The 20806-nt window shown below is 54.2% G+C and overlaps 1 protein-coding gene across 1 annotated transcript in view; it reads left to right on the top strand.

Moving 5' to 3' along the window:
- The first annotated feature begins 749 nt into the window (after positions 1-749).
- GAS7 (growth arrest specific 7) overlaps positions 750-20806 on the top strand; it is a 213791-nt gene continuing 193734 nt past the window's right edge. The window contains exon 1 of the mRNA XM_066264276.1: positions 750-1279. Within this exon, the coding sequence (XP_066120373.1) occupies positions 1097-1279 (183 nt within the window). The 5' untranslated portion in view covers positions 750-1096. The remainder of the gene's footprint in view (positions 1280-20806) is intronic.

Genomic DNA, 20806 nt, shown 5'->3' with positions numbered 1-20806 from the left:
CTGGTATCTGCAATGTTGCATGGAACGTGGCGGCCTCCCACGAATGTTTGTGGACTGAGTCAATGAGTGTGGCTCCTCAGCATATCAGGAGAACAGGGAACCCTGGGACAACCCCTTTGCCTGCAAAGCTGCAAGGTGCCCGGGAGGCTGGTCCTCTCACCTTTCCCTTTTTCCTTTATCCTCACGGGCCTGTTTCTAATTCTACCAACTCCAATCCCGTCGCCTTCCCCGCAGTGCCTCCTCCTAGCACACTGCCACCCGGCTGGCTTCACGGTTCAGACGCCACACTTCAAACCTGTCTTTCACCCATTGTTCAGTTTCCGGAGAGTCAAGTTCAACCCCAGTTTCTATCACTACAGTGACAGTCACAAACACATTTTCCTACGGGCACCTCAGAGGGGACGCCCACCGCCACCGCCACCACATGTGCAAAACAGGCACAGAGGGGCGTTCCTGTTCCAGCGGCCTTCGGTGTCGGGGGTGTGAACCGGGAGACCCCACCCCAGTGACCTGCCCCCTTGGCGTGCGAGCGCCCGGCCCTCAGCGGGCGTGGCCGCTCTGGTTCAGCCCGCGCCCCGCCCCCCTCGCGGCGGAGAAAGCCGCCGCTTGGCCACCCAGCCGCCAACCCCTCTCCACGTAGCCGAGCCACTCCCTTGCCGCGAAGCCCTGCGGAGGGTGATGCTCAGGATCCCACCTCTCCAGGCAACTGCGCATTTCCGCGTGCCAAGGCGACCCGGGCTTGGGCTGGCTCTGGCGGCGGCAGCCCGCGGTGCGCGTCCCCGGGAAGTTGCCTCCCGAGCCCGCGGCGCCTCGGTCTCCTCCCCCTGAGCCCCGCCCCCCCGCTTAGAGCTGGGCTCTGCGAGCTGCCCGGCCCGGGGGCGTCGCTGCTTGCACTCTGAAACCAGCGAGTCTCCGCGTCCCTGCGCCGAGCGCGCCTTCCCTGCCTGGCTGGGGACCCCCGCGCACCCCCGAGACGGCGCGCGCCCAGAGCGCGGGAGCCCGGAGCTCCGGGCGCCTGGGACCCCGCGGAGCCACTGCCCAGCCCGCGGGGCTCGGCAGGGATGCAGGCTGCACTGTGAGCCCGGGCGCCAAGGCCATGTCCGGCGCCCGCTGCCGGACCCTGTACCCCTTCTCCGGGGAGCGGCACGGCCAGGGGCTGCGCTTTGCCGCCGGCGAGCTGATCACGCTGCTGCAGGTCCCGGACGGCGGCTGGTGGGAAGGCGAGAAGGAGGACGGGCTCCGCGGTTGGTTCCCAGCGAGCTACGTGCAGTTGCTGGAGGTAAGGAGTGAGGGCCGGGAGCTGGGCGATCCCGGGCTCCGGTGCTCGGCGCGCTCGCAGACCTGTTGCCCGCACCGCGGATGCCGGAGCCGCCCTGTCCGACGGGCACCCCGGGGGCAGCCGCTGCGCGTGGGACCCGTGGTGCCGCGCTCCTGGGGGCAGCGGAGGCAGCGGGCGCCCCTTGGGGCATGTGCAGCGCCGGGATCGCCCCCGGAGCGCCCCCGTGCCGGGCCTCCCGGCACACCGTGGCGCCCTGAGGAAGCGAGAACTTGTTGCCTGTACAAGTTCTGGAGCGGGCGGGAGCGCTCCGGCAGCGGTAGGGGCCGGCGAAGGGCTGCTGGTCCGGCGGTCCGCGGGAGATGCATGGAGAATCGCGGGTCGGAAAGTGTCACCGAGTCGGCCCCGGAGCCCCGGGTCTCCACCCTGGAGCCCGGAGCCTGCCGACCGTGCACGTCCTTACCGCCTCGGGGATGCCCACTTGCTGGTCAGCTGAGCCTGGCTGGCCACCAGCCCGAACCCGGTCAGCAGGCTTGACTGTGGATGCCTCAGCCCCCAGCCAGCACCCCCTCCCCTCAGAACCTGAAAGGGGCTCGTTCCTGGGTTCTGGCCTGGCCCCAGCGCTACAGGGGACCTGTTGAGCCCAGTGGCTGTTTGTTTATTGTCTGGGTGACAGTTAGGGGGCTTTTCTGTCCTCTGATAGCTGAGCTCATGGTCACAGTGGGATCCGAAGTTTGTAAAGGCCTGAGGAGCAGGGTGGGGGTGACCTACAGGACACATCCTTTAGTCAAAGGCTGCCTGACCCAAGCACTGTTGTCAACATTAATGGAGTGATGTATGTATACAGAACCGTTCTGGCAAAGTGCGCACTGATTTTATTTATAATTTAACCCCTGACCTACTTCACAAAGAACAAACTAGCAAATTTGGACTAAAAACACTCCATGCAACTCAAGAAAGAAGAGAAAAGAAAAGAAAAAAGATAGAGGTGAAAGGGTTAAAGGGTGAGTTTTGCCTGAGAAGAACCCTGTGGAAACGTTATCAAAAATGGAGGTACACGATGTTTCCCTCGGTTCCGAGGAAGACGACAAGATCTGTGCTAAATGAATTATGTAGCAGTGTTTGGGCCGAGTTTCACCTGGAAGGAGCCTTCAGCATGTGCCCTGAACCTCGCTCTGTGTTCTGAGAACCTGTGCGGAGGGAGGGGCTCAGGTGTGTCCCTCCACTCTCCCCATCCCCTCTTTGAGAGTCAGGTGTGAAGGTGAGCAAGTGTATTGCTTCCTGGGAAGACCCGGAGCCTCCTTGTTCCCAGCTTGGAAGCCTCGAGGGAGACTCCTATTTTAGAGTTGCTCTGGTGGCCACTTTTCAAGGAAATGCCGATGTGGAAATTTGGCTGTCAAGTGTCTGTCTGCTGAGGAGCGGCCCTGGCTGGGCTCAGCCAGCTGTGTTTTGGGTGGGGGTCAGGCTGCTGGGTTGGTAGACTGTGTTTGTCAGCGTGGAGTGTCTCTGCATTTCTTAGTGGGGGAAAGGGAGGGGGGACTGGACCCAGCTGGGACAGCCTTGGGCGTGTCAGTCACATCCCATGGCACACACATACTTGGGAAATCTCTGGGGCCTAAGGGGCTTTCTCTGACACCCCCCACCTGGTGGCTTGTGACAGACCTTCCATCTGTGTGAGTGGACCTTTCATTTGTGGAGGACCTGCTAGGTGCTAGGCGTGGTACCTACATTGTCACCAACTCCCCCCCCCCCACGGCTCTGTGATGGGGGAGGCGCCCCCTCCATTTTACCGGCCAGCAAACTGAATGTGAGAGAGGTGAGGCCTGCCCGAGGGGTCATGCGTGCATATTTGCTAACAGCTCAGAGGGCTCAATGTTGCCCTGGGCCTGTGTCTCTTTTAACCTACACTCCGGTGCACCCTTTGCTTTCTGGGGGAAGGAGTACTATCAGGAAAGCCCACCTTGAAGGAAGACAGTGAGAAAGGTTGAGAGCAGGATGTGCAGACGGGACACTCCCCAAGGATTTCTTCCTTGTTCATATGAAAAAAGGAGAACCGAGAGCCCCAGCTTTGCAGGAAGCACAGCCCACGACGGGGCGTTGGGAGCTAGCGCTGAGAGGGCTGACGGATCAGCCCTGGCAGCCGGCCGGTCCCTGGGGAGAGGCCACTTTGGAGGATTCTGACCTGCTTACTGGGGAAAGAGCTTCGGTCAAAACTCGAGGGAAACGCGGCAGCCTCCAGAAAAGCCTTGGCCTGAGCGCAGAAGTGTGGAGCGCCGGGGTGGGACAAAGACTGGCCCCAGGGATCACAGGGCAGCTTTCCAGGGGCTTCTGGGGGCGGGCGGTGGGGGCAGCTGCTCCCAGGAAAAGAAGAAGGCCTATTGATAAGATCCACAGCTACTGCCTGTGAGATACGAAGGTCCTTGGATAGAAAAGCAGCCAGAAAACTCTTTCTTGAGGGTCTCGTCAGCCATGCAGAGGGAGAGGGGCGGAGAGCTCTTCTAACATGGGAGAGACACAGTCGGTGTTGAGGGGGAGCCGCAATGGCGGAGACTGAGGTGGGGCTGGAGTCGGCAGAGGCACGTTCCCTGGCTCCAAGCCGGGCCGAGATCACCTCCATCGACTCGGGGGCCCTGAAGGGAAGGGGGCTCCCACCAGACTTCAGGGGCCCACGGAGGCCGAGAAACAAGCTTCTGGGAAGGGTAGAAGGAGGAGAGAGACCATCTCTCCATCCCCAGGGAAAAGCTGGCGAGTCAGACGTGGTCCAGAGGCTGGACAGACTCAGCAGCTGCGAGGACCCAACCCTGGCCCAGGAATTCCTTGTGGCCTGCTCTTACCTTGAAATGGAGAGAAGAAATCGGGGACCTGAAAGGTACTGTAAGACATCGGGAGAAACTCCCAGAGCTTTGGGGAGATAATTCTGGGGGTCTGTAAGATTGGGATGCAAATACAACAGCACCTTGCTTGACCCAGCTGCTGTTCTCAGACTCTACGATCTGGCTTCCAAGTCTGGACCTCACAGGTCCTCACAGAACACGATGCTGTTTGCTGCTGGAACTACTAGGCGGCGGGAGAGGAGTCACCCCTGACCTTGGCCTGCCACTCTCCAGCTTTTCCCATTTTGGGTTCACGTGGTTGTGCAGCAGGAGTTGACCAGGTGTGGCTGTGGGAGGGGCTAGGTGGGGCGGGCTGTGCTATGGATAATTAAAGAATGATGATTTTACCTATTGCTTTGCAACAAGCCACCCCTACCTACATTCACTGACTCAAAACAACCGTTTATTATGATCGCACACATTTCTGTGGGCACAGGGCTCGGTTGGGTGCTTCTTCTGCTGGTCTGTGTGGGAGTCTCCCGTGCGTTTGTAGGCAGATGGCAACTGGAACCGGAGTGCTAGAGGCTCAGCGGGCTGGACCCTCCAGAACGGTGCGTGGCTGTTCTTCCGCGTGGCCTTTCTCTCCACGGGGCGTCTCAGCCTCGGGGGCCTTCCCACGTGGCCTTTCTCTTCAGCAGGGCAGTTGACATTTTTACACGGTGGTTGGCTTCCAAGAATGCAAAAGTCCAGATTGTCAGGACTTCAAAAAGGTTTAGGCTCAGGACTGGCACATTCCATTGGTAACCTGAGTCTCAGGACCAGTCCGGGTTGAGTGTGAGGGGAAGGTGCGTACAGGTGTGTGTGCAGGGAGCCCAGGTTCGGGCATGATCGTTTTGCAGACTGGCTACCTCAGAAGGGCAGGGGGGCACACCTGGGACAGATGACCTTTTACAGGGGACATAGCGCCATCTGCTAGGAAATTTTCTGTTGCCATCCTTGGAGGATTTATTTTTATTTTTATTTTTCAAGATGCCAGGGATTTCTTTAGAAAGGCCACACATCATATGATGATGCCATCCGATTTTCCTGTCCCTAAAGCCTGGGTCTGCCCACTGGCTCATTGACATACCATTGACATTTCAGGTCAGGGCTATTTGGTGATGGTTATTAATAGGCACAGTGGATCTGAGCTGCCTGACATCGGGTAGATGCTTGATATGTTACACAGACTGATTTTAATACAGGGCCTTTCTTTCTGTAATGTGAACATTTCCTAAACATGGGTGTGGCCTTACCCCTCACACCCATAATTTTTAAGGCGGGTCATCAACTCTGTTCACTGGAGGCGTAACGAGGGCTGGTGGCTCGTGGAGCATGTAATCGTGACCTAAATGACCACGGTGCTGCTCTCAGCGGCTTCCCTAGTCATTCTGCCCTTTGAGTTTTGGGGGGCTGTGGCCCTCACTGGAGCCCCTGCTGTTTGCAAACCCACTTTAGATGCAGCCCCTGCCCGCCTCTGCCCAGGGGGAGCCTCCCCTCCTCTGTGCTGCTGTGTGCTGGTCTGGTCAGGTGGCCTTGCCACAGGACTTCAAAGCAGTCGGGCCGGGCTTCTCAATTCTCTGGATCAGGGCATCTCCACAAAAGTTCCCTTAGCAACAAGTCGGCAGGAATCCCTGACATCTGTTAACCGCCACGCGAATCCCTGCCGCGCGTTACTACCTAGAAACATGAATGAGCGGCTGACCTGCTGCTTCTCGTCTCAGCCCGGAAAAGTCTGGCTTTTATCTGATAGCCTGGCCAACTTTGTCCGTGAGCATGGATGCTGGTTCTCCACTTCGCGGGTGAAAGAGAATGTTTGGTGAACCGGGAAACCTTGTCTACCTGTAGGGTATGAGGGTCTGTATCAGGCCACTCCGGGGGACATTGTTCTGCCAGATCGCTCTCTTATTACTCACAGCAGTGAGGTGACACCCGACAGGCTTTCTAATAGAATATCAGGGCTGATCCCCTTGTACTTAATTGCAAAATTAGTATATGCCTATCCCCCTGCAAGGGCAAGGCTTCTGGGGTGGTGTTCGTAGCCATGGGCAGAAGTAGACATGGGGCCAGCGGCGGTGTAGCTGGTCCTCTGGTAGACCGGAGCATGGGAGGCATGTGGAGGGTTACTTGTAACATGTGTGTGAATCGTGTGAGGTTTCTGTGGACACATAAGAGGACTCACCCATCTCCTCCTTTCACACTTAGTGTTTTCCTGTCTACTATCTGAGAGATTGTTGTTTTTTTGACAGAGACAGAGAGAGAGTCAGAAAGAAGGATAGATAGGGACAGACAGACAGGCAGGGAGAGATGAGAAGCATCAGTTCTTTGTTGTGGCACTTTAGTTGTTCATCGATAGCTTTCTCATATGTGCCTTGACCCGGGGGACTACATCAGACAGAGTGACCCCTTGCTCAAGCCAGCAACCTTGGGCTCAACCTGATGAGCCTTGCTCAAACCAGATGAGCCCGTGCTCAAGCTGGTGACCTTGTGGTTTCGAACCTGGGTCCTCTGCATCCCAGTCTGATGCTCTATCCACTGCGCCACTGCCTGGTCAGGTGATAGATTGCTTTTTTAGGTGAGAGAAGGGGAGATAGATAGACTCCCACATGCACCTTGACCAGGATCCACCCAGCAACCCCTGTCTGGAGCCAATGCTCGAGTACCAAGCTATTTTTAGTGCCTGAGGCTGATATGCTTCAACAGAGCCAGGCCCAAGCCAGTCGAACCATGGGCTATAGGAGGGGAAGAAGGAAGGAAGGAGGAGAAGGAGGGGCCAGAAGCAGATGTTTGCTTCTCCTGTGTGCCCTGACTGGGAATTAAACCCAGGATATCCATACACCGGGCTGATGCTCTGTCCACTGAGCCACCAGCCAGGGCCAAGAATTTTTTTTTTTTAGGTTAACTTTCTGATTCACTGTGTTTGCCTCACTTCTGGAGCTGGTCTCTAAGCTCAGTTTCCAGGTACTCAAATTTCACTTGTTCTAACTAAGCTCAGCCTCTCTCCCCTCTTCACTGCCTCTGTCCCCACTCTCCATGCTGCAGTGAATGTCCCCACTCCCGAATCATCTGACACCACCCCCTCTTCCGTCTTCCCTTTTCGCCTGCCCGTTAGGTTAGCAAGCCTTGTCTGTTCTCTCTCAGAAACACGTCTCAAAGCCTCCTCCTCCTTAACTTCTGTTGGCAAACTTTTCCTGTAAAGGGCCAGGAAACATTTTGGGCTTGGCGGGCTGAGAGGCAGAATGGCGTTGGAGCCACGTCAGGGTGAGTTGCAGCGTGCCAGGGGCGCTGAGCAGCCGCGAGAGCGTGCATATGGCCTCTGTCTCAGCTCAGCCCTGCCCTGGGAGCCAGAAAGCAGCCGCAGACAGTCCCCAAGTAAATGGGAGTCGGCTGTGTTCCAATAAAACTTTATTTATAAGGCATGGAAATTTGAATGTGTTTTAATTTTCCTGTGCTGTGAAGTATTGTTCCTCTTTTGCTCTATGACATGACATAATTACCTTTTCTTTTTAGTGGTTGGTAGATAATTTTATTATTTTTATTTATTTGAGAGGTGGAGAGAGAGAGAGAGAGAGAGAGAGAGAGAGAGAGAGAGGGAGGCATCAACTCAATTCACTTAGTTCCATTTAGTTGTACACTCATCTTGTCCTTGTCTCTGGTGCCATGACTGGGGCTTGAACTCATGACCTCGGTGCACTAGGATGATGCTTTTATTCACTGAATCACTGGGCTAGGGCAGGAGATGGTTTCTTTAAGTGCAGCAGAAGCTTTTGGTTTGATTGAAGTGTAGAGAATAGATTTGAAGAGGGCTGGAAGGGAGGCCTGGAGAGCCGTGAGGATGCTGGAGCAGGGCGGTGGAAGTGAGCAGGTTGGAAAGGCCGGTCGAGGCAGAAGGCTGGAGCAGGGTGGTGGAAGTGAGCGGGTTGGAAAGGCCGGTCGAGGCAGAAGGCTGGAGCAGGGCGGTGGAAGTCAGCGGGTTGGAAAGGCCGGTCGAGGCAGAAGGCTGGAGCAGGGCGGTGGAAGTGAGCGGGTTGGAAAGGCCAGTCGAGGCGGAAGGCTGGAGCAGGGCGGTGGAAGTGAGCAGGTTGGAAAGGCCGGTCGAGGCAGAAGGCTGGAGCAGGGCGGAGGAAGTGAGCGGGTTGGAAAGGCCGGTCGAGGCGGAAGGATTTGCTGGTGGACGGTGACGGGTGGGGAGCAAGGGGTCCCACCGCTTGCCGATCCATTGGGTCCTGCTTTTCGTATTGGATGTTCCTCATCTGTGAATCATCCGTTCTGCCACCAGAGATGGCTTCCTTGAAAAGTGATGTAAAAAGCAAATAAAAACTTGGGAAGGCACTTTTATAAATTATTTTAAAAACAAAAACAAAAGAACATATCGGTATAAGATTGGGCGAAGAAGACTTGGATAGACACTTTATGATAAGAGATGTAAAGTCATCAGCATAGTGAGTTTGACTAGTCATCAGAGAATTGCAATTTTTGTTTTTAAAGATAGCTCTAATGAAATTGTCAGTGAAAAGAATGAGTAGGGGCAAGGGTGGAGGAAAATGGCCATACGCCCCCTCGAGTGGAATTTGGAAGTATTCCTTAACCGCCTCAACAACCAAAGTACATTCTTCAGGAATTCCTCTTCTAGAGATTTGGACTCAGGAAGCATCTGATAATTGAGCAGCGAGCATTGGAGTGCCCATTGCAGCACCGCGTCTCATGGAACACAGATCAGATGAAACAAGGTCCACCGTGCTTAGCACGAGGCCAGGCATGCTGACGGGGCCCAATCACTATAATGAAACTGAACTGGAAAGCTGAGAACTTTTTGGGTAATAAATGATGCTAAGTACTTTTATGGAGTTAGCATAGTTCAGATTGTGCCTATGATGAGGCAAAAAGAGATAGTGTGCCCAGGAATGAATTAGTTTTTAAAAGCAGGGACTGTGTGTGCCCTGCATCTGTAAGTATCCTTTTGTGGAGAGAACAGGTTGAAGAAATGTTGCTGCCTGGCCCAGGGCCACATTCTTTGAAATATCCTCAGGAACAGCAAATCTTTGTCTTTCGAGGGGTGGATCTGATATTTTTGGAAACAGCCAAAATACGATTGGAGCCAAGTCTGGTGTGTCTGTACATGTGACTAGCCCTGTGTCTAGCACCATGTTGCAAAAAAAAAAAAGCATTTAAAGTGTCTTACCAAAAAGCATACGGTACAGGAAGATAAGTGCACAAATACATAAGGACATCTGGGGAAAGGAGAAAATGAGACAGCTGTTGGAGTGAAGTCTGAAGAGCGAAGAGGCTAATTGAGTTAAGTCATGCTGTTTAGAGTTTAGGAGAGCCTGCCTTCCAGTCATGATGTACTTACCTGGTTCTCAGTGGTGAGTCACAGAAGTGTTCTGAACATGGCAACATGGTGCGTGTTTGTGCTACATCAGTTAGGATGAGTTAGGATTTGCTGCCATAACAACCCCCTAACCTCAGTGGTGAAAACAACTTAATGTTGCTTCCTCCTCATGCTGCAAGTCTGTTGCAAACTGGTGTAGGGTTTGTAAGGCCTTCCAGGACTCAGGATGATGGAGTAGCAACCACTATCTGAGATCTTGCTGATGATCATGTTAAAACAGCATGTGGTTCCTAAAGTTCTTCCCGGAAGTGACACACATGACATTTGTGCTCATATCTCATTGGCAAAAGCACAGCCGCACCTAACATTAAGTAGGCGGGAAGATGCAATTGGAGCTTGCCCAGAAGAAGGCAGGGAGCAAGCTGGATGCATGTTGACCCCCAAACGTGCACTCACTTGGGGGATACCCCATTTCTGCTGTTTCGGTCTCAGTGTTTAGCCAGAATAATGGTTTTGTGTATGCACACAATTGTAGGGACTACTGCTCAGTGCTTCCCAAACTGATTTCAATGCTTCTGGAGCAAAGCTTCTCAAAATTAATTTGATGGACCTTGTTGGATACAGACTCTGACTTGGCAGATCTAGAGTGGGGCCCGGGACCCTGCGTGTTTGACAAACTTCCACTGCTACAGAGACGTCGAGCCACAGTGCCCACCTCGGCAGATGCCCTTAGCTCCCGAGAGCCAGGATGGACTTATGTTCTCCCAAATCAGCTCTCCCCTCGCCCGAGCTCTCCTTGAGTCTGCATACTGCTGGGCACATGATAGACCGTTAGCCTATCCTTGGCCCGATCCCAGATTTTCCTAAGGATTTTACATTTGCGGTAGATACATTTGCCAGAACTTTTGGTTCAACAAAAAACAAATACTTATATTTGAACCCCTGCAGGATAGCAGACTCAAAGGATACAGCCAAGACACGGAGCTCAAGTTAGCCGCTCTTTCCTGGGGGAGCCGTTGAGGATGTGCTGTCGTCCCCTTTGAGGTGACTCTGGCAGGTGACCTTTCTGAAAGACTTCGGGTTTCATGTTGGTTCTGCTGGAATGAGAGCCCGTCCAGACATTCCGCATCCACTGTTTCCTCTCAGATGCCGAAACTCCTCCTCCCTCCTCGTGTGCTTGTCAAATGCACAGCGAACTCCAGGGTTAGTCGACAGAAAAACTAATTAAGTTATAAAAACTCTGTAGAGATGATACTTGAAAAATTCTACACAAATGAGTCCTTGTCCTAATTTAATCATGATAGAGGATCCTTGTTGTAGCAGTGGCTCATGGAAGAGTGTCATTGAGGTATTTGTTTTTGATTCATAATGTAATTTAGAAATAGAAATGGGAACGTGGAGTCTACTGTTCTCACTGAGCAAGTGCTTTGTTGACAAATAGCTACAGGCCTCTGTTGTGCTGTGATTGAAAAAAAAACAAACAAAACCACATGGCACATTTGATAACCAAGGACAGACTCAACACAAAATGTAATCTGGTACTCAGTTTAACGTTTTCGCATTCCTACGGAAGATTTTGTGTGCCTGGGGCCTGTCTTCTGGTGTGGGCACATAGACTCCACCTGAACAGCATTACAACACAGTGCCGGGCAGTAAGCCTGGTGCTTCTGAGACATCCATGTGCGTGTGCAGATCCCGGGGGCCTCTGGTTAACATGCAGATTCTGATTTAGGAGGTCTGGGATGAGGCCCGAGACCCTGCGTTAGCTTGCCGACTCCCACCTCATGCTGATGTGACTGGCCTCTAGGCCACCCACTGAGCATTTGAGCGTTGGAGGGCCCTAAGGAGGTTTTAAGTTTGTGATCCTAGAATTAGATTGAATTTTTAGCTTCTTTCTTTTTTTTCCTGTTTTCAAGAGGGTGATAGCAGGCTCCACAGGGCGGTGGAAAGAACACGGGTTTTGGAATGAGCCCTCTCGGAGCCTGCGTGATCTGAGGACGGAAATGAGAAGTCGGTTAAAAGGACTGTTGCGGGGAGAGCGGCGTCTGGTGCTCTTCTCTGTGCCTAGAGGAGCCCCTGGGTCACGGGGTGGCGGGCTCTTCTCTGTGCCTAGAGGAGCCCCTGGGTCACGGGGTGGCGGGCTCTTCTCTGTGCCTAGAGGAGCCCCTGGGTCACGGGGTGGCGGGCTCTTCCCTGTGCCTAGAGGAGCCCCTGGGTCACAGGGTGGCGGGCTCTTCTCTGCGCCTAGAGGAGCCCCTGGGTCACGGGGTGGCGGGCTCTTCTCTGCGCCTAGAGGAGCCCCTGGGTCACGGGGTGGCGGGCTCTTCTCTGTGCCAAGGAGCCCCTGGGTCACAGGGTGGCGGGCTCTTCTCTGCGCCTAGAGGAGCCCCTGGGTCACGGGGTGGCGGGCTCTTCTCTGCGCCTAGAGGAGCCCCTGGGTCACGGGGTGGCGGGCTCTTCTCTGCGCCTAGAGGAGCCCCTGGGTCACGGGGTGGTGGACTCTTCTCCGTGCCTAGAGGAGCCCCTGGGTCACGGGGTGGTGGGCTCTTCTCTGTGCCGAGGAGCCCCTGGGTCACGGGGTGGCGGGCTCTTCTCCGTGCCTAGAGGAGCCCCTGGGTCACGGGGTGGCAGGCTCTTCTCTGCGCCTAGAGGAGCCCCTGGGTCACGGGGGTGGCGGGCTCTTCTCTGTGCCTAGAGGAGCCCCTGGGTCACGGGGTGGCGGGCTCTTCTCTGCGCCTAGAGGAGCCCCTGGGTCACGGGGTGGCGGGCTCTTCTCTGTGCCGAGAGGAGCCCCTGGGTCACGGGGTGGCGGGCTCTTCTCCATGCCTAGAGGAGCCCCTGGGTCACGGGGTGGCAGGCTCTTCTCTGCGCCTAGAGGAGCCCCTGGGTCACGGGGTGGCGGGCTCTTCTCTGTGCCTAGAGGAGCCCCTGGGTCACGGGGTGGCGGGCTCTTCTCTGCGCCTAGAGGAGCCCCTGGGTCACGGGGTGGCGGGCTCTTCTCTGTGCCGAGAGGAGCCCCTGGGTCACGGGGTGGCGGGCTCTTCTCCATGCCTAGAGGAGCCCCTGGGTCACGGGGTGGCAGAAGGGCTCGGGAGTACTTTCCTGGGATCAGGACCAGGCTCTGGAGGAGGAAAGGCTGGGGTGGGGCGGGGTGCTCAGCGTGGTGAGTGGCGTGAGCGTGGGAAGTGCAAGCGGGCAAGCTGACACAGCTGCTTCCCCACAGTCCACCCCTTTCGGGTTGCCCGCCTCACAGTCTGCACGACAGGTGTCTTCCGCGACGGTCCCTGTGTGAGGTACAGTAAGGTACAGAACGTCACAGAAACAGGACAGACTACAGCGACACAAGTACAGAAGCACAAGCTATTCCAGAAATGACAGTGATCACAAAGGTGCCCGTCACAGTGTCTCCCTTGAGCACTCTGCCCAGAGAGCTGCCCGGAAGCCCACCTCTAGCTCCCTGCCCCACGGTAGTGGGAGGGCCTGTGTAGTCCAGGGCTGGGTCCATTGAAGCCATAAAGTGTCCTTGGTGAGTCTCCGTGACTGAGTGGGAGCAGCTTCCTGGTTCAGGAGGGGCTCCCAGGTGCCGGCCCTCCCCCCCCATCAGCATCTCTCGTTCTATCCACAAGCGGCACGTCCATCCAACAAGGGAGCCAGTGCCCCCTCTTGTCGAAGTCCCTGCTTCAAGAGTCCATTGTACCATTTAGTGATTGGTCCCCGATAGACAGCCCAGCTGTCTGTACAAATCACCCGAGGTGAAAGTCTGTTACAGGCAACTAGCCACACAGCTCTTTGATAACGGACCTCAGCGCCTTTCCATAAGTGCTCTGTCCATTGCCGCAAGCCCCATCCAAACCCCTCAGATGTCCAAGCTCACAGCTCCTGGTGGGGTCAAACACATTCAAGGCCTGTGCCGCCTTGACAGTTCTCTCAGCTGCTGCTGCAGAAAAAGCAGCCATTATCTTCTCATGCTCACACCTACTGCACATTAGAAGGGGACCAGTGGGCTGCGAATTCCACGTGGGACCTCTGCCCCCACCCCACCCATCCCTGTTAGGCGGGTCCCTTGGCCTTCCCCCTGTTCACACTAAAACCGTGGGTTTTGGGATCCTTCTCTCCCACAACTGTCTCCAACACGTGATCCTGCAACCGTGCAACCTGAACTCCAGCCATTTTCTTGGCAGCTGCCGGGGCCGCCTGCTTCCCCTGCTTCTTCATTGGCTGGGACCTCTATTCTGGTTTAAGCTGCTTCCAAAGCTCTAATGGAATTCTAGTAGACCTGCCTTCTAATTTCTCCCTATCTGCCCCAGCCACGATCAAATCTACCCACATCTGTGTTCAGGTAACCTTTACAGGCCCATTTTTCCCGTCTGGTGGGTGGGGGGACACACGGGCGGCAGCCTCATGGTTTCGTGCTGCCTCCAGCTCCCCCAAATCTGCCATCATTTGTGTAACCTTGTTGATGGGCTGCCCCACACAGGGGCTCAAGATAGCCACTAATGACCCAAAAAGGGCTGATCGGGTGCTACAGGGAGTAAGGTCCCTCACCCCTGCCATAAACACTTTCTTCATCTGGCCCACAGGACCTCAGGTTGAAAGTATCACTCTTCATACTCAGTTCCCAGAGGACCTGCTGCAGCTCAGTATACGACTGCCACTGGCTCACTGCCCCCGGCAAGTCCCCTGTATTCTTCCAGACTGTACCAACGGCAGCCGTCACCCATTCTAATAGGGTATGGTTTCCTGGGTTGTCATGGCAATTCTGAAGATGCTGTCTCGGGGAGGAGTTTGTGATAATGGCGGCCAGTTTCTCCATCTTTGTTTTGGAGAGCATGATGCCATCCACCCCCACGTTCCACAACTGCGGCAACCAGGCTGCCAGGGACTTGGTGGGTTTCTGCCCGAATTGTGCCCCTACCTCCCTCAGCTCTGTCTGGGTGCAGGGCTGGACCACAGAGTGCTCCACTGCTTGAGGAGGGGGCTGTGCCTGCCCCTGCGGCACTCTCGGCTGCTGAGTTTTACCTTCTGGGTGACCACCGGCCGGGTTCTGGGTCTGCGGACAGCAGTTTCAGCACAAACCTCCTCCCTCTCAGAGGAGTTGGACACAACTACAACTGCTGACTCAGAGCCACTCCGCGGCACAAACGCAGCTCCTTCTTCAGTGACCGCTTCAGCTCTCAGCCTGAAGCTGAAACTCGAGCTCTTGAGCCCGCGGTTGTTTCTCTAACAACTGTCGGTGCCAGCGTTCGGCTTCTGGGGCAAACTGCAGCTCTCAAGCCCGCAATCCCTTCTCCAGCGACCGTTCCCGTTCCAGGCACCGCTGGGGCTCAGCTTTCACTTCACACTGGAGCTCTGGGAAGCAGTCAGCTTCCTCCTCCAGCCACTGTTGCAGCTCGTGCTGCTGTTGGCGCTCAGCCTGCAGCTCACCCTGGAGCTTCTGACCTCGTGCAGCCTCTTGCACAGAGCTCTCGGTTCCTGCACGCAGGGCTGTGAAACCACCCAGCCCGTGGCCCCCACAGGGTAGCTTCAGGGAACTACATGCTAGAGAACAGTGGCCACTGCTCTATTCCACTGTCCAGTGATCCATACCCGTGTGATCCGAGTCCTGCCATCCATGCCAGGTGTAAGGCCGGTGGCCAAGGCCAGGCAGGTTCCCATTGGATTCGGGCAGGCGGTAGAGGAACTGCAGAGCCAGAAAGTGTTGGGGTGTTCCTGTTTAATAGATGCTCACAACAGCGGATGAGTAAACAGGCAGGGAAAAACGCTTTTCACGGCAGCAGGTGAACAAACGGCAAAAGAGCCCCTCGCAGTGGCAGGCAGGCGACCCGTCCTGGCTCAAACCACCTGTGGTCTTGCATAGACATGCACACACAGTAATCATGCAGAGTACAAGGGAGCAAGCCTGACACAGCTGTTTGCCCAGTGCAAGGCCTTCCGACCGTGGACACGCATCACCTGAGCCTCTTGTTAAACGCAGATTTAGATTCAGAAGGTCTGGGGTTGGCCTGTGTGAGTCTAAATTTTAACAAGCTCCCAGGAGCTGCTGCTGCGAGTGGGGTTGGACCCACACTTGAAGTAGCAAGACTGAGGAGCACTTGGGAGGGAGGAAGTTTGGGTTGAGGGGGGATTCAGGACACAGGTTCTACTCATTAAAGCAAGTCAAGCTGGCCAGTTCCGGTTTATTTGGAACTGCTGCAGGATGGCTGCCGCTGTGCAGGCTGGGCTAATTAGTTTTAATTGCTTTCTACCTGGATCTAATGGGCCTCTGGCTGCCTGATGCCCCCAGAAGAGGTCCTGGTAATGAGGAGAAGGCCGTCAGTTTGGAGAGGTGGAGTGCAAGAGGCTGACAAAGGGCTCCTGCGTTCCTCTTTGTCTCTGCCTGGTTCTAGAGCAAAGCAGAGGTGGTTTCATGGGGCTGGGTGGCAATGCGCTTCTGATTTATTTTGTTTATTTACTTACTTTTATTAAAGTATTGTTGACATACAATATTATATTAGTTTCAGGTGTGCAACATAGTGATTCAACATTTATATGCCTTACGATGTGATTACCACCGTAAGTCTAGTAACCATCTGTCACCGTACGAAGTTATTACAATAATAATGACTTTCCCCCCTTATGCTGTACGTTATGCCCATGAATTTCTTTTCCACTTACATGTGGAATCTAAAAAGAACAAAACCCAAAAAACCAAAAGACATAAACGAACAAATGAAACAAAACAGAAACAAACTCATAGAACAGAAACTAATGTTCGTCAGGGAGGGGGGAGGGGGCGGCAGATAGGTGAGGAAGGGGAGGGGGAGGAGTGGAACAAACCTCCAGGTACATGGAAATTCCCTTTTTCAAGTGCTGCTCAGAAGCGAATGCTCTGGCGGCTTGGAAGCTGGAGACGGTGTCCGTCCCACGAAGCAGGCTTCTCCCCTGGCCCCTTGGGGGACCCTCAGATCTGCACCGCACTGCAGCTGACCTCTCTCCTCGCTCGCCCGGGAGACCGCCCTGGCCCCTCACGGCAGGGGTCGTCCCTTCTATCCCTTGGTGATGTCTGTTCTCCAGAGCGATGCCACAGTGACTTTTCTAGCCAGTTGGATCTCCATCCGCACCTGTCGAGGGCCTTTGGTTGGCTTTGCATCCCCTTGACCACAGAATCCACCTTCTCCACTTTGCTTACGAGGCCCTTTGGGACCTGGCCTCGGCCTGCTTCCCCGGCTGCGTTTTTAGCCATTTCTTCATGTGCGTAATGCAATCAGAACCGTGTGGAGTTACCTGATCCTGGGATATGCAGCTCTGCTTTCTCTCGCTGGGTCCTAGCACGTGCTGCCTCTTCTCTCTGAAGTCACCGTCTTCCTCCACTCGCTCTGTTACTCTCACTCCCTCTTCCTGTTGTGTAACAGCTCGATTGAGATATAATGCATGCACCCTTGAGCGTGTGCAGATCAATGGGTTTTTTTTAGCACATCCATAAAGTTGGGTGACCAGTACCATGATCATTTTCATTGTTCCTTGACCATTAGTAGCCATGCCCCGTTTCCTCCCCTCCCCCCTAACAACTCCACCCCTAGACAACCAGTACTTTATTGTCCGTCTCTATAGATTTGCCTGTTCTGAACATTTCCTATAAATGGAACCGTATAATTTGCAGCCTTTTGTGTCTGGCTCCTTTCAGTTAGCATAACGTCTTTCAATGGTTCATTTAATGTTGTAGCGAATGTCAGTACTTAGTCCTTTTTTGTGGCTGAATAATATTGTCCTCTGTGGCTACGTCACAGTTTATCCATTCGTCCGTTGGTGGACATTTGGGTTGTTTCTCATTTGCTCCTATGAACATTGGCGTACATGTTTTTGTGTGGATATCTATTTTTAATTCTCCTAGGGCAGAGGTCCCCAAACTTTTTACACAGGGGGCCAGTTCACTGTCCCTCAGACTGTTGGAGGGCCAGACTATAAAAAAACTATGAATAAATCCCTATGCACACTACACATATCTTATTTTAAAGTAAAAAAACAAAATGGGAACGAATACAATATTTAAAATAGAGAACAAGTAAACTTAAATCAACAAACTGACCAGTATTTCAGTGGGAACTATGCTCCTCTCACTGACCACCAATGAAAGAGGTGCCCCTTCCGGGTGTGCGGCGGGGGCTGGATAAATGGCCTCAGGGGGCCGCATGCGGCCCGCGGGCCGTAGTTTGGGGACCCCTGTCCTAGGGTATTTACTTAGACACGGCATTGCTCGGTCGAAGGGTAACTCTATGTTTAACAGTTTGGAAAACAGCCGGACTCTGTTCCGAAGTGGCTGCCTTATTTTACAGCCCCACCAGCAACGGCTGAGGGTGCCAGTTTCACTGAGTCCTGATGAACACTTGCTATTATCTGCCTTTGAAATTCTAGCCACGTGAGTGGGATACGAAGCGGCATCCCATGGCGGTGTTGGAACGCGCCTTTCGGATGACCCGGCCTGTTGGGCGTCGTGTGCTTACCAGTGGGTTCTTTGCCCATTTTCAAGTGGGTTACTCATCTTTTTTTTTTTTTTTTTTTTTTGCTATGGTTTTTCTTTTCTTTCTCTTTTCCTGTTTAGCTAGATGAACTTGTTCTCATTTCTTGACTTTGGTGTTAATCTCCTGGGCAGACGGCTGACACCGCACCTCTGTATCCTCCGAGACCTCTTAGCGTTCATCCCCCTGTGTTGGAGCTGCTTGTTGCCCTCACTCCATTGCCGATTACTCAAGGTCAAGGGTTGGGTCTCTGATCTTTGTGGGCTAAGTTCTGAGCGCATACCAGGCACAGGCACTCAATTAAGAAGGTGAAGGGCTGTGGCGCAGTCATTTCAGCTGTGGTGCTTGTGAAGACAAGATTCTGGGCTTGCTACCCGGGGTAGTAATCTGCCTTCTCGTGGGACAAAAAAAATCATAAAGAGTTTGCGGGGTGACATTCTCACAGAGCCTCTGTTCCCCACCCAGGCGTCCTACACGTACGAACGATGGGTAACAAAACAGATTAGGAAAGGGAGTGTGCACTAGCCACTCGGAGCACGACGTCATCATCCTTGTTGTGGGAGCAAGCAGCCCAGATGACCTGAAGTCGGATCGCCACTTTGCATATAAAGGGCAGTAAGCCATTATTACTTCCTGTGGGAGAGCAGGCGCTGAGGAAGCAGACCTCCCTCGGGACCGTCTGATGACTGGGCCACTCCCGGGGTCCCGAGTGGGGGTGGTTCTTAGTTTGTAGGCAGTCTGGGGTCATGGTGTTTAGAGCTGGTCAGACCTGCGTGTGGGTGCTGGCTGTATGAGACACTGAGCGCATTGCTTACCTGACCTTGGACCTCAGTTTTCTTATCCTTAAAATGGGGACAATAAGGCTCATGTCAGAGGGTGACTGTGAAAGTTAGAATTTGCTCCTTTAATGTAAATGCTCCGCAGGAAGCCTGGTGTCAATACTTAGTATGTGCTGCCGGCTGCTGTGGCTCCGTGTACCTACATGTACCTGCTTTTTCACCCATCTCTCAGTGCTGACCTTTTTTTTTTTTTTTTTTTTAATGTGAGAGAGAGAAAGAGCAGACAGACAGTAAAGGGAGAGAGATGAGAAGCATTAACTCGTAGTTGCCTCACTTTACTTGTTCAACAATTGCTTCTCGTATGTACCTTGACTGGGAGGCTCCAGCTGAGCCAGTGACCCCTTGCTCAAGCCAGTGACCTTGGACTCAAGTCAGCGACCATGGGATCATGTTGATGATCCCACGCCCAAGCTGGTGACCCGGTGCTCAAGCAGGTGACCTCAGGCTTTCAAACCTCAGCGTCCCAGCTCGATGCTCTCTCCACTGCGCCAGCGCCAGTTGGGCAGTGCTGACCATTAGTATTTGCTTTTTCGGAGTAGAGAAATCTGCTTTCCTGAGAGTCAATCCAGACCTCTCGGTCTCCATCTCTCTGGTGGTGACCTTGTCCTTCTGGCTCTTGTCACCTCAACTCAATTTCCATCTTGCTTCTTCCAGGTCCCTTTCTGTCAGGTTTACCGTCATCATGAAAGATGTGTCTTCCCAAGGAAGTCACAGCCCTTCTGTGGATGGCCCTTCAGCTTTGTCATAGTGCATTTAGACCACAATATATATGTGTGTGTGTGTGTGTGTGTGTGTACGCACACACACATATATGTATATTTCATTTTTATTTATTGATTTTAGCGAAAGAGAAAGGAAAGGAGAGAGACAGGAACATCAAGCTGTTCCTGTATGTGCCCTGACCAGGGATCGAACTGGCAACCTCTGCACTTCAGGACGATTCTCTAACCAACCAAATGATCCAGCCGGGGCTAGACCACAGTCTTAAACCAGAAATTCTTTTGCTGAACCATCTGAACCTCCTCTCATCCGGACCCCCGGGTATGACCAAGATGGGGATCTTACCTACAAGTAATAATTAAGGGGCCTCTTATCTTAGAGCAGATAGATAACCAGCCTGTACACACCGATTCTTCTGCAGAAGGTTGCATCCCAAGCTCCCTGCAGGCAGGTCACTGCTCAGATACTAGACACTACCCACCTCTCATTTGGGATCATAGGACCTGCAGATATTTTCAAGTTGGTATATTTTGTGACATGGCCAGGGGACGCCGACGCCTTTTTCAGCCAGCCAGCTGCTGAATTTTTGAGCACCGTGGTGAGGTCTTTGGGGGACAGGAGGGCACCGAAGCCCTGCACTGGATAGGCGCTGCGCCTCCGTTCCCGTCTGCCCCGGGCCTGTCATCTGACCCGGTCGTGGGGGGACAGGAGGGCACCGAAGCCCTGCACTGGATAGGCGCTGCGCCTCCGTTCCCGTCTGCCCCGGGCCTGTCATCTGACCCGGTCGTGGTATGAATGTTCCTGAGGGATCTCCCGCCCCTCTGGCCAGAGGACTGCTGCGTGCCGGTTCAGAATTTGGGACCCGAGAGACAGTGAGCTGGGTGTGTGTATTAAGGATCCCCATGGTGGGTATGCGGCCACAGAGATCCTGACAAACTTCCGCTGTGTCACCCAGGAGAAGAGAGGAGAACGTTGGTGAGTGGGGAGACGTTTGCAGGGGGGTGACGGAGGCATTCCCAGGCACTCCCGGGGGACCAGAGGCTGCTTCTGTCCTGAGCCCTTCCCCTCGGACCCAGAAGACAGCCATGCTGGCTGGACACGGAGAGAGACCGGCGAGCCTGAGTTTGCGCGTGCCGGTGCCGCTGCCAGTCTATCTGGACAGTGGACTGTGGCGTGGGCCCCTGGTCACTCCCGTTCCTTTTCAGGGTGACTCCAGGGGGCTCCTCTGGAAGCCCTCGGGCTCTGTGGGACAGTTTGAAAAGCCACTCCGGAGGCTCACAGACCTTTCCGCC

The sequence above is a fragment of the Saccopteryx bilineata genome, chromosome 2, assembly GCF_036850765.1.
Source record: "Saccopteryx bilineata isolate mSacBil1 chromosome 2, mSacBil1_pri_phased_curated, whole genome shotgun sequence".
Taxonomy (NCBI): domain Eukaryota; kingdom Metazoa; phylum Chordata; class Mammalia; order Chiroptera; family Emballonuridae; genus Saccopteryx; species Saccopteryx bilineata.
The sequence above is the reverse complement of the archived record's forward strand: the minus strand, read 5'-3'. Positions and strand labels throughout refer to the sequence as shown.